This window comes from Hemitrygon akajei, chromosome 9 (assembly GCF_048418815.1).
Source record: "Hemitrygon akajei chromosome 9, sHemAka1.3, whole genome shotgun sequence".
In the NCBI taxonomy this organism is placed as follows: domain Eukaryota; kingdom Metazoa; phylum Chordata; class Chondrichthyes; order Myliobatiformes; family Dasyatidae; genus Hemitrygon; species Hemitrygon akajei.
The window spans coordinates 52077533-52091550 of NC_133132.1; the positions used below are offsets into that span (position 1 = coordinate 52077533).

At 41.9% G+C, this 14018-nt stretch overlaps 1 protein-coding gene across 2 annotated transcripts in view; it reads right to left on the bottom strand.

Annotated features, from left to right (window-relative positions):
* The window catches only part of anapc1 (anaphase promoting complex subunit 1), a 231177-nt gene that overhangs the window by 43217 nt on the left and 173942 nt on the right, over nucleotides 1-14018 (bottom strand). For both annotated transcript variants that reach the window (XM_073055963.1, XM_073055962.1), the window contains 3 exons: nucleotides 9567-9643; nucleotides 3669-3759; nucleotides 3468-3521 (listed from right to left, as the gene is read on the bottom strand). In XM_073055963.1, coding sequence (XP_072912064.1) covers nucleotides 3468-3521; nucleotides 3669-3759; nucleotides 9567-9643 — 222 coding nt within the window. The remainder of the gene's footprint in view (nucleotides 1-3467; nucleotides 3522-3668; nucleotides 3760-9566; nucleotides 9644-14018) is intronic.

Genomic DNA, 14018 nt, shown 5'->3' on the forward strand with positions numbered 1-14018 from the left:
ACACACACACACACACACACACACACACACACACACACACACACACACACACACACCCCCCCCCCCCCCCCCCCCCCCCCAAAGACACAAACTTGCTGCCTGTTCCCCACCGTGCTCGATCCTCTTACATTCCAACATTGTTGAACACACTCAGTAACTCAGCCTCCACAATTCATTCTTGGGTTCAAGGGCTGTCGAGTCTGAGGATTCACACCCACTTAGACACAAATTCGTCTCATGTGCGTGTCACTTTATTCTGAAACTCTGACCTCACTTTCAGATTCTCCCATCCTGTCAGATTCCCTGAATCTTCTATGTTTTAGTTAAATTACTAATTTTAGTAAATTCCAGTTGTAGGCCCAACCTGCTAAAACTTGTTTATCCGGGGAACTACACTTATGAACTGTCCCTGAACTGCCTCCCTCGCAAGGCTCTTAATGAAGGAGAACAAACCAGTGTGTATTCCAGAAGTTCTCTCCCTAACACCCTGTTCAAATGTAGCATCACCTTCCTTCTTTAATAAATCATTCCCTTTGCAAAAGACCAACATTATATTTATATTCTTAATTATTTTGTACATCTAAAAAGCTTATTTTGTGCAAATCAGTCAATCTGTGCTGCAACGTTGAGGTCTCCCATTTTAATGATTTCATATTCTTTACCTCTTTCTTCCGAACCAGGTAACTCTACACTCCCTTACATTCTGTCCACCTGCCAATCACAGAATCCCACAGTTAGGGCTGTAAGTTACTCATTTCCTTTCTGAAGTACTCTTCAGGAACAGGGTGGTAGGGAAGACAACTTGTTAAGGGATCCCTGAAACAGATGATTGAAAGATCAGGATAGCAATGACAATTTGTCAGTAACTGCCAATAATTTAAGGGGCAAAAGTTTAGGGGTAACACGAGGGGGAACTTCTTTACTCAGAGAGTGGTAGTTGCGTGGAACGAACTTCCAGTAGAAGTGGTAGAGGCAGGTTCGATTTTGTCATTTAAAAAAAAATTGGACAGGTGTATGGACAGGAAAGGAATGGAGGGTTATGGGCTGAGTGCAGGTCGGTGGGACTAGATAAGAGTAAGCGTTCGGCATGGACTAGAAGGGCCGAGAAGGCCTGTTTCCATGCTGTAATTGTTATATGGTTATAACTGTTTTTGCACTGCACTGGGCGATCGAACTGACCAAAAGACATAGGAGCCGAATTCAACTATTTTGGCCCTCGAATCTGCTCCACTGTTTGATCACCGCTGATTTACTTTCCCTCTACACTCCATTCTCCTGCCTTCTCCTCGTAACCTTTGACACCTTTACTAATCAACAACCTATCAACTTCCACTTTAACTATACTCAATATCTTGGCTACCACAGCCATCTGTGCCAATGAATCTTACAGATTCTTCACCCTCTGATGCACCATTTTTTACTGATACTCTACATGAGTTTGTTGACTTGTACGTGTGAGGACTGGGCATCAAGCTGTGATGTCAAGGTGGGCGAGGGGGGGTTGTCAGGTCTTCTTTATTCTGTGGATGTGTTCTTGTGTGTTGCTGTTGGTATTGTGTCTTCACACCTTGACCTTGTAAGTAATGCTGTCTTGTTTTGACTGTATTCATGAATACCTGAACTACAATTAAACTTGATTTGAATTGAACTAAAAGTAAATCCATGAGACTCTACTCTTCAATGTACATTGGCAAGCGAGCATTAATTGTATTAAAGATTTCTGAAGATTTGCAGCCTTCATAGTAAACAAACTCTTCAGGATCTAACAAAATTGCACCATCTCAGATCGCAAGATCCTGCAGTGGATAGTGAGGTCAACTGAGAAGATCATCTCTTCCCGCCATCATGGACATTTACACTACACGCTGCATCCGCAAAGGAAACAGCATTATGAAGGACCCCATGCACCCCTCATACAATCTCTTCTCCCTCCTGCTGTCTGGGAAAAGGCTCCGAAGCATTCGGGCTCTCACGACCAGACTACGTAACAGTTTCTTCCCCCAAGCTATCAGACTCCTCAATACCTGAAGCCTGGACTGACACCTTGCCCTACTGTCCTGTTCATTATTTATTGTAATGCCTGCACTGTTTTTGTGCACTTTATGCAGTCCTGTGTAGGTCTGTACTCTAGTGTAGCTTTCTCTGCTTTTTTTAATTACGTAGTTCAGTCTAGTTTTTTTTACTGTGTCATGTAACACCATGGTCCTGAAAAATGTTGTCTCATTTTTACTATGTACTGTACCAGTAGTTATGGTCGAAATGACAATAAAAGTTGACTTGACTTGACTTGACATGATTAACCTTATTCTAAGATTCGGTTTCATAGCTCTGGGTTAACCAGAATCATTCTCAGCTGACGGCCTTTAGCAGGAAAAAACCAAGGCAAGGTTTAATAGTGCAATAAAACCATGGCAGCTGTTGATAAAGTAAATAAGGAGAAACTGTTTCCACTAACAGCAGGGTCATTCCGCAGAGAACACATACTTAATGTGGTTCATGCTTTCAAATCTTCAGACTGAAGCATTCCAAAGAAAGAACTGCACCTTGTCACCTCTGGGACTGAGTTTGGGTGCAGCCTGGTTTATGCTTCCAATACAGGATTCATCAGGCCAATCACAGCAGAGCAATCCCTTTCGTCCTATTCCCCCATCCTCATTTCCATGACGTCTTGCAACTTAGCTTCCCTCATGTGTCCAATGATTGATTTGACCACGAAAGGGCAATTTACGGTTGGCTTTTAAACTGAGAATTAATGGTTAAAATGGTTTAAAAAAATCTTCTGTGAAATGGTTGCTGAATTTAATTGGCATAAACATGGAACATAGAAATTTACAGCACGTTACAGGCCCTTCGGCCCACAATGTTGTGCCGACCATGTACCCTACTCTAGAGACTGCCTAAAATTTCCCTAGCGCATAGCCCTCTATTTTTCTAAACCCCATGTACCTTAGAGGCTCTTAAAAGACCCTATTGTATCTGCTTCCACCACCGCAGCTGGCAGTACATTCCACGCACCCACCACTCTCTGTGTGGAAAACTTACCCCCGACATCCCCTTGCTACCTATTTCCAAGCACCTTAAAACTATGCCCCCTCATGTCAGCCATTTCAGCCCCGGGGAAAAGCCTCTGGCTATCCACACGTTCAATGCCCCTCATCATCTTATACACCTCTATCAGGTCACCTCTCATCCTCTGTCGCTCCGAGGAGAAAAGGCCGAGTTCACTCAACCTATTCTCATAAGGTACACCCTCCAAACCAGGCAACATCCTTGTAAATCTCCTCTGCACTCTCTCTATAGTTTCCATGTAGTATAAACCTGGAGGGAAAATCTCAACCCAGGCAAGATAATGAACCTGAACTTCCATGATTACGTGAAAATAAAGTACTATCACGATCTTAAGCGTAAAACAATAAATTTATCAAGTCTTAGGTGTGTGTGTTTGGGTGGGAGGAGAGAGGACTTACCAGTGCTGCCATTGGTGAAGAGACAGACTCCAGAAACATTTTCACATATTTGTACTAGATAACAAACAAAACAGTTAATATTACAGACATTTTAAATACGCTACTTGTAATCATCAGCCAACAACTACAAAGTGACAAAGGCTCGAGATTAATTCTTCCCCTTTTTTATTGAAAAGCTTTTAACAATATAGTATCACCCACCAAACAATTGAAAGCCGCTGTGTTTGAAGATCCTGCAAATCGTAGGCCCATTGCCATACAGGCACCAGCAATAATGTTGATGTGAGCTTGGCTGCAAACAAGAACGAGAATAGTGTACAAACGGTAATTGAAAGGAATACGGCCATTTAATCACATACAGTTAGCCGACTTTACGTTGCAAATGATGGGAGGGACTGTTCATCATCCTTATCTGAAATTTGCCCCAGTACAACAGACAGGCTACAGCATCTGGCCAGGTGAGAGGAGGAGGGATTTTACATGAGATGGAGGGTGAGTTTTGGGCGCCTGTTTTCAAATTTGCTTCAGGTCAGTGGGCGGATGCTGTGACTGATATGTAGATAGACAGTCAGCCAAGGGAGCACGGTTAACCCGCAAACTGATAAATCAGTTACTGGATAATCAAGAGTTGACTGCATATTTTGTTAGAGTGAACTTTACTTTTGGCAGGGTGCTCTGAAGTGCTAAGAACAGTTCTGAAACATCTTGCTGGCTAGCTCAAAGGAAAGAATTTTACTCCCCCCTATTCTGTAGCAACTTGCAGCTCTTCCCACAGTGGTGCTGACGGTAGTACAGCTGCCTCTCAGCCCCAGCCACAATGGGCTTGTGGAGTGGAGTTTGCAGGTTTTCTCCGTGACCATTTGGGTTTCAGCAGGAACTGTTCTTTCCTCTCATATGCCAAGGACATGTTCAGACTGGCCATGTAAATTATCTGCTGTTTAGGTGGCTGGTGGGAGAATCAGCGGATGGGTAGTGGGTAGAAATGTTGTTATTACAGGGAAATAAAGGGGGAGGGGGAATGGGATTGCTCTAATACCTGGTATAGACTCAATGGGTCAAATAGCTTCCTTCTGTGTCAGAAGAAGTGAATCACAACACCTGTTATGCTTGGTGTATTCACAGAATGTGATACACTGCATGTCGTAATCTCCAATGGTTAGATGCAGCAAGGAAAGGCTCCAACCATCTGGTTCATCCTGACAGACAATGTATGAAGGTAGCTCGACTGTTCAATTATCCCCAGTACATCCGGTTATGGAAAGGAATGGGTGAAAGAAATGGAAAGAAATCAGTGCCCAAGTGGGTATGTGAAATGCCTTGCTTCTGAATCTGGGAAGATGCTACTTTAAGCTGCGTGTTTCCTGCTTCACCCTACTGGAGGTGTGCCACTGTGCCTCACATTCACACATTCATACTGTATGTAACCTTGGAGAGAGGGGAAAAAACTGACGTCAGGAAAACAGGATGGAGGATATCCAGTTTAAAGATTTTTTTTGCAAAAGCACGGATAATTATTATGGGTGATAATAGGTCAATGGGCACTTTAAATTTTTGTTCAGATATCTTCACAAACTTAAAAATAAACTGTGTACAGGCAGTCCCCAGGTAACATAAGGGTTCAGTTCCTGAGAGCAGTCTGTAAAGAGATTTTCCTCAGTCAGGAATGTCCGTTTCCTGTAGTAACCCATAACAGATTGCTCTACACATACAGTATTTGTTATAACTTTATCATTTTATTATTGAACAATCAATCACCCTACCACTTCCCATAATTCAACTAATGGAATATATACTGCATCCAGAATGCCATGAAAAATTGTATTATTTAGCTTGAAAATAATTTTTAAAATGTATGAAAGAGTTTGTATGGAGACAAATCTCCATAGATTAGGTCATTTGTAAACCTCCAGGAGCTCTGTACAGAATATAACTAAGTTGATATTTGCTTACAGTTCAGTTTGCATCTTTTCAAGCTTAAAAGGAATTCCACAAAGAAGAAATTTAATTGTGGTTTTCATCACAACTTGCCTACAAGACGTACAAACTGTAAATATTTTTAAGATTCATTCAAGGTCTGTTCATATTGTTGCAAAGTATGGAGTTATTGCCTATATTCTCAACTGTCCCACAGATCTGATGGCTTGACAGAATATTTCACAGGGGCAGCTCTGAGTTAATAACACCGCTATAGCTGGAATCACATAAAAATAGGGATGGTAGATTTTTGCAAATACACACATGACCAAGATAGGCTTTTGTAATTACTATTACCTCTATATCATTACTTGTATTCAATTTACTCATTGCTGTGCTGAGCATCAAACTGATGTCTTCAGATCAATAATTATAATATGCAGGGAATAGTGGAATATGGAGAGGAATTAGTTTAATTCAGCAACATGTTCAGCACAGACATTGTGGGCTGAATGGCCTGTTCCTGTGCTGTACGGTTCATTAACCTTTATGCTGTTACACCTCATGATGTGAATAATAGTAATAAATACTTTGATGCACACTTATGCCCGAAACTGAAAATAATGTGGGCTTTGGATTTAACATATCAAATTTGCAGTGCCTTCTTCAAAACAAAATCTTTCATCTTGTAGTCAGTTCACAATGCCAGTTGACATTTCTCTACTCTGTTTTTTTACACCATGACTTCCACTACTGTAAACCATTTTCCGATACATTCAGGTCAGACTGACGTAGTTTAATCATATCAGAAACTCTCTCCTCCAAGTAATCTGACCGAACCTCAGCTCCATCCGCCCCTGCAGAACCACCTCAAGAAATGGAACTTAACTACGTCCCAACAATCTTTCAATGATCTACTTACAGGTGTACTAAAAATATTCAGCTGACACTGAAGATGGTTATCAAGATTTACAAAGGAATCTTGATAAAGCTGGATAAGTAGGCTAAGGAATGGCACATAGAGATTAATTTAGTTAAGTGTCAGAAGACCAATGAGGGTAGAAATTCCAGAGTGAATAATTTTGCAGGGAAATGCGACAGAACAGTGGCGCTTAGGAGCACAAGCGCATGGTTCCCTGAAAGTGGTGTCACAGGGAGCGAGGGTGATGAAAAAAGCTTTTGGCACGCTGGCCTTCATCAGTTAGAACACTGAGTATAGAAGATAGGACGTTGGATTGCTATTCTACAAGATGTTGGTAACGCTGCATTTGGAATACTATGTTCAGTCACCTGGCTAGAGGAAAGTTGGAAAGAATGCAGAGCACTTTTTGAGGATGTTGCCAGGCCTCAAGGGACTGGGTTACAGAGAGAAGTTGAGCAAGATGGGTCTTCGTTTACTGAAGAATGAGGAGTGATCTTCCTGCTTGACAAACTTACTGGAACTCTTTGAGGATATAATGAGCGCAGTGGATGGAGGAGAACAGATATTATTTACTTCGATTTCCAGAAGCTGTTCGATAAGGTGCCGCATAAGACTTATCCATAAGATAAGGATGCATAGAGATGTACTAGCATGAGCTTTACAATTCAACTGCCAGGACTTAAGAACTTTTTTAAAGCTATTATTAATGCTTTTTGAGTTAGTGATTTAGATGCATATCATATTATTACTGAGTTAAGTATTGTATGTAATGAGTTTTTGCTACAACAAGTGTATGGGACATTGGAAAAAATGTTGAATTTCCCCATGGGGATGAATAAAGTATCTATCTATCTATCTATCTAGAGGATTGGCTAACTAACAGAAAGCAGAGAGTTGGGATACATGGGTGTTTCTCTGGTTGGCAATCAGTGGTGAGTGGTGTGCCGCAGGGGTCAGTGCTGGGTCTGCAACTGTTCATGATATACATTGACGATCTGGAAGAGGTGACAGAGCGTAGTGTATCTAAGTTTGCTGATGACACCAAATTGAGTGGAAAAGCAAAATGTGCAGAAGATACGGAGAATCCGTAGAGAGATACAGACAGGTTAAGTGAGTGGGCAAGGGTCTGGCAGAGGGAGTACAATGTTGGTAAATGCCAGGTCATCCACTTTGGAAGTAAAAATGGGAGTGCAGATTATTTAAATGGTAAAAAAATTGCAGCATGCTGCTTTGCGGAGGGACTTGGGAGTGCTTGTGCATGAATCACAAAAGGTTGGTTTGCAGGTGCAGCAGGCTGTCAAGAGGGCAAATGGAATGTTGTCTACATTGTTAGAGGGATTGAATTTAAGAGCATGGATACTGCAGCTGTACAGGGTACTGGTGAGGCCACAACTGGAATCCTGTGTGCAGTTCTGATCTCTTTACTTGGGGAAGGATATACTGGCTTTGAAGGCAGTGCAGAGGAGGTTCACCAGGTTGATTCCAGAGATGAAGTGGTCAGACTATGAGGAGAGATTGAGTCGCCTGGGAATTCAGAAGGATGAGAGGAGATCTTATAGAAACATATAAAATTGTGAAGGGGATAGATAAGATAGAAGCAGGAAAGTTGTTTCCACTGGTCGATGAGACTAGAACTAGGGGACATAGCCTCAGGATTCAGGGAAGTAGATTTAGGATGGAGAAGAGGAACTGCTTTTCCCAGAGAGTGGTGAATCTGTGGAATTCTCTACCCAATGAAGCAGGGAAGGCTACCTCAGTAAATATAATTAAAACAAGGTTGGATAGATTTTTGCATAGTAGGGGAATGAAGGGTTATGGGGAAAAGGCAAGTAGGTGGAGATATGTTCATGGCCAGATCAGCCATGATCTTATTGAATGGCGGAGCAGGCTCGATGGGCCAGATGGCCTACCCCTGCTCCTACGAGAAGTGATTGAAAAGTTCGTGTCCTCAGGTAGAAGGAGTCAATTTTAGAAAACTTAGCACATTTATTTTTCAACATTGTCCCCTCCTACATTTACACACTTAGTCCAGCGGTCGTGGAGCATATGGATCTTGGACCTCCAGGTGTCCACAGATGGGTGATTGATAAGTTCATGGCCTAAGGTGGAAGAAGATGAGTTATACAGCTCTCGTTACATGCACATGCAGGTCAACTCTTTGACTGATTATGCAGAAAGTCTGAAGTTAATAACTCATCGGGGTGATTGATAAGTTTGTGGCTTAAGGTAGAAGGAGATGAGTTATTAACTTCAAACTTTCTGCATAATCACCCAAAGAGTTGAACTGCATGTGCATATAACAAGAGCTGTATAACTCATCTCCTTCTACCTTAGGCCATGACCTTATCAATCACCCCTGCTGTGGACACTTTCTGGAGGTCCAAGACCCGTATGCTCCATGACTGCTGGACTAAGTGTGTAAATGTAGGAGGGGACTATGTTGAAAAATAAATGTGCTAGGTTTTCTAAAATTGACTCCTTCTACCTCAGGCCACGAACTTATCAATCACCCCTCGTATTTCTTATGTTCTTATGATATATAAAACCATGAGGGTGAATGTATACAGTCCTTTTCTGAACGTTGGTGAATCAAGAGCTAGAGGTTAAGGTGAGGGGGTGAAATTTAACAGGAATCTGAGAAGCAGTTTTTTTCATCCAGAGGATGGTGTGCATATTGGAATGACTCCCTGGGGCAGTTACAATTAACAACATTTAAAAGTTATTTGGACAGTTACAAGTAGTGGACAGGAAAGGCAAAAAGGGATATGGGCTATGGGACTATTCTAGCGATATGAGCAGATTGCAAAATAGTTCCAGCAGGTCTCTGAAGAGTAAATGGGCCTTCCTTTGGACATCCAAAAGACATGACCTTTGAAAATATAGCACTCTGTCAGTATTGCAGAAATGACAAAGTGTTCAATGATTGAAATGTTACATGTTCAGTACAAGTTTAGTTACTAAAGTGGAATCAAATGGTCTGGACCATGGTTTCAGCCTAAAATTTTCCACACACATAGGATACTTAAATGCAAATAAATACATTAATGACCATGAGCATGAAGCTATCAGAATGCCATTAAAAGCTGTCTGATTCACTGACGTCTTCAGGCAATGAAATTTGCCACCCTTACAATAGTCTGGTCTGTATGTGATTCCAGATACCACCAGTGAGGTTGACTCTTAGCTTGGTTCAGGAACAATTAGAGGTGGATAGTAATGTCAACATGGGCCAATAAAGAAAAAACACCTAAAGGTAAGCTTACCGCATGGTTTGTAAGTCAACATCTTCTGGTGTTTGCCCATCTACTATATTTAACGATGTATTGTTCTGCCTTACAATCTACAAATAAAACAAATTAAAGGCACAACAATGAAGAATTAATTCAAGACATAAATAAAGCACTGTCATCCCACAACACAATTTCAATTTAGCACAATCATTGAACTAGGAAGACCCATTCTGCTGTCTGCTCAATCAGCTGGCTAGGAATTTACATTTTGATATGCTAAACAGTACTTTTCTGAACAGTAGTATATTCTGAGATCGAATCAATGTTGAAAAAAACAAACACTTAATAAAATCAGATTTTGAAGAAAGTCTTTGAAATTCTGCCCATTCCAATTGAACATCACAAGTCTCTAAAAGTTTAAATTTATTATCAAAGTACATTTATAGCCAGTGGTGCAGTGGCATCAGCACCGGACTTCAAGATGAGTGATCCCTGCATCGAACCCAGCTGGCTCCTTGCATGCTTTCCATCCGTGCTGGATTGAGCACCAAGCTAGCAACTCACCTATTTAAAATAAAATGGCAGATAAAATGGATCTCACTTGACCACTGGATGTTGAAGGTCAGATGAGAAGGACCGAGACAGAACTGCCAGATCTGTAAACCATGATGAATTAAGCATGAAGCATACTCCGCCTCCTCTAGCTTAAAGATACTCAGCTGTTCTGTCCACGCGGTGGATGATGAAGCCCTCGGGCTGCAGTGCTATAACAAAATGGAGGGGGCGAGCCACGTTTCTGTGGAACAAAGTACTCAGTAGACTGATGCCCCTCTGGCACTGCAATCTTGCTCAGAGGTCTTCAATTTTATTGTCCAGACACTATACATTCGCCAGCAGATAGTAGGGAGTGGGGGTCTAAAGACCCTGCATTACAATCTTACTTGCAGCCCAGCACACTTTTTGCATTTCCCTTTTCTTAAAGGGGAACTGCACTCATGATCTGAGTCTGCAGTCTGTTGTCCACTGATTTTGAGGATTGATAGATTATGTTAAACGTCTTAAAACAATGTTGCTTACTGAAGTACACATGGCCGCGACTGTGGGAGCCCAAAAGAGGAATATTTGATGATTCCCATTAGAGCTGCACACGAAGAGTCACCGCTTTCTGGCGCCATCTTGAGCCAACAGGGAGAGGGATGGAGCATGTAAGGAAGGGAGGGGTGGACAGAGCGGGTGTAGGAAAGTAGGACGGAAGAGAAAGGGGCAAAAATGGGGGAATAGAAAAAGATGGGAAAGTAGAGAGAGAGAGAAAAAGGTAGTGAGGGAGCAAGAAGGACAAGAGAAAAATGAAAAGCGCTAAAAAAAAAGAAAAAGCTTTAGATTGAGGAAGTAAATCTCCCAGCAAAACAAAAACAGCTGCCAGCAAACAGAAGAAGCTGCAAGTGTGGGCACAATTAGAATGAGAATCAGAATTAGCAGCACTGAATTATCTAACATGAAATCTGCTGCTCTGCGTGCAGTAGTGCAATATTCAAAATTAAATGAATAGTCACAAATAAAGAATAATAAGGTAGTTCATGAACTGTTCAGAAATATGATGGCGGAGGGGAAGAGGCATGGATGGTGAGAGCTCTTAGTAATGGATGCTACCTTCTTGAAGCACCACCTCTTGAGGATGACCTTGATGGTGGGGAGGGTTGTGTCTGTCTACAACCCTTTGTAGTTTCCTGTGCTCCTACGCATTGGAGCTTCCAAACCAAGCTACAATGCAACTAGCCAGAATGCTCTCCATCAGACATCCATAAACATTTCTAAGTCTTTGGAGACATACTGATTCTTCTCAAGCTCTTAAAGAAGTAGAGCCGCTGGTGTGCTTTCTTCATGACTACATCAATGTGCTCGGCCCAGGAAAGATCCTCCGAGATGCTGGTGCCCAGGAACTTGAAGATGCTCACCCTTTCTAACACTGACCTCTCTGATGTGTGTTCTCAAAACTTCCCCTTCCTACAGTCCACAATTGATTCCTTGATTTTGCTGATGGAAGGTGGTTGTTGTGACACCACTGAACCAACTGATCTATCTCACTCTCGCATGCCTGCTCGGATAGGCACATGGATAGAAAAGTTCAAGAGGGAAACGGGCCAAACACAGGCAAATGAGAATTGCGGAGACATCTTGGTCGGCATTGATGAGTTGGAATGAAGGGCCTGATTCCATGCTGTAAAACTCCATGACAATGACTCTGACTCCATAACTGGTGACGGCCAGTGGCTGTTATAATAATCTTTCTCATTGTGGGTTGGTTTAGGGTGCTTCAGAATGACAAGAGTCAAGGGAACAGACAGGAAAGGTGACGACCATACTAAGCATGACTTCAGTGAATGGCCGATCTGATTGAAGCAGCCGTTCTGACTACCGCACCTATTGCTCTTACAGCAGGGAAATGGAAAGAAAATGAGAGTGCACTCGAGAAAGTAGTTGAAAGTGAAAGAAAGAAAAATGCAGAGAGAATTTAAGTGCTTGAGAAAAGGGATAAAGACCAAAAGTAACTTAGGAAAGTTAAAAGGACAAAATACTTAACAGACATTGCTTTATGTTCATGCTTTATTTAAAGCACATTAAGTGTGATGCCAAGTAAGCACTACTTGTTAAGATAAACCTCAGAAGAAAATGTAAGTATCAAACCAAAGAAATGTATCTTAAACAGGATGGACATAAGCAATAAGAACAAGCCATCTTGAGCTTGATCCACCATTCAATACTGTTAAGGCTTATATAATCTTTGCCCTAAATCCACTCTATTGCCTGTTTGCCCAAGATTCTAATATTAACTAAAATATTTTCTATCAACTGTTTTAACATATTCAATTCCTTCAACCTCTACAGTTCTCTTGGATTAGAAATTCCGAAGATTCATGACCTCATGAAGAGGAATTTCTCATTACCATCTTCAATAAATGAGTCGGTATTCAGAAACTGTCCCTTTACTTCTCGGTTCCATTTTGAACATCTATCTTGCCAAGTCTCTTGTAATCTATTCAGACAATGCACAGAATTCAGCAAGATCAATTTAATTCTGTACAAGTGCAGGGGGGGGGGGAGAGAGAGACAGGGGGAGAAGAGAGAGGGAGAGAGAGAGAGAGGGGGAGAGAGAGAGGGGAAGAGAGAGCAGGAGGGAGGGAGAGGGAGAGAGGGGGAGGGGGAGAGGGAGAGAGGGGGAGGGGGAGAGGGAGAGAGGGGGAGGAGAGAGAGAGAACACGAGAGAGAGAGAGAGAGAGAGAGAACGAGAACACCAATATTTTTCATTCATCAGTAAGATCACCAGAAAGAAACAATGGGGGCGGGGAAGATGAAATATTCTCCAGGATGTTCTACACCTTGAACAAAAGAAGTGATACTCAACAACATCACAGCAAAGGTAGACAGCAGCCTGGAGATCTAAACCATCCTTTCATGATCGAGTACTTGACTCAAATCACACAATAGAGAGATCACATCTGATAATTATGCTGTATTCCTCTTTACACATCCAAACTAGTGAAGAGCTTGCGCTTCTGTAACAATCTTCAGGACATCAGAATATTCCATAGTTATTTACCAGTAACACAGAACCTTTCAGTGTAGCCAGCCCATGACATCTCTTGCAGAATTTGACAGAGTGTGCTTTAAAGGCTTCTTTTAAATCTTTTCTTTTAAAGTTAATAGGCATCAGAGTGAAAGCATTCAAATGTCTGCAGTCACATTTCACACAAAGGAAGATGGCTGTGATTGTTGAAGGTTAATCAACCCAGGCCCATGATTTCACTCCAGGAGTTCTGGATAGTTTCCTCAGCTCCTTCATCAACACCCCTCCTTCCTTCATAATGACAGAGTAGTAGGGCACGTAATCTGATGAGCGTAGAATGTTCAACTCTATTCCTAACTCCTCAGCAAAAGAAGCAGCCTATACCTACAAGCAGCAAGTCCCAGACAATACTGAGGCTTGGGCTGATAAGTACTGAGTAACATTCTCGCCAAAAATGTGCCAACCAATGCCCATCTCCTACAGGACAAAATCTAATTATCTGTTCTTGGCATTCAATGTTATTATCAGCACCATGTACCCCCACTATTAATACCCTCCGACAAATTCTGCCCTGATATCTCAGAACTAAAGTTTGTCTTGTAACACTCCTATGAAGGACCTTAAGACATTCTCCTGTTAAATGTGCTTCAAACTTGTAAGATGTTTATTGAGTTTGTTAACGGGTAGGGTGTACTAAGCATTTATTCTTTCCACAACTGGTACACGGTGGCAGCAATATATACATTATACAAAATGCAGTTAGTAACTTGGACTGATAGCACCTTCAAATTCCGCCAGTTTTGCCACTTAAAAGATTACGGGCAGCAAATGGACAGTAACGCCAACACCTACAGGTTTCCAGTCCTAGTGAAGGATCTCGGCCTGAAGCGTTGTCTTTTTGCTCTGTCCTGCCTGGCCTG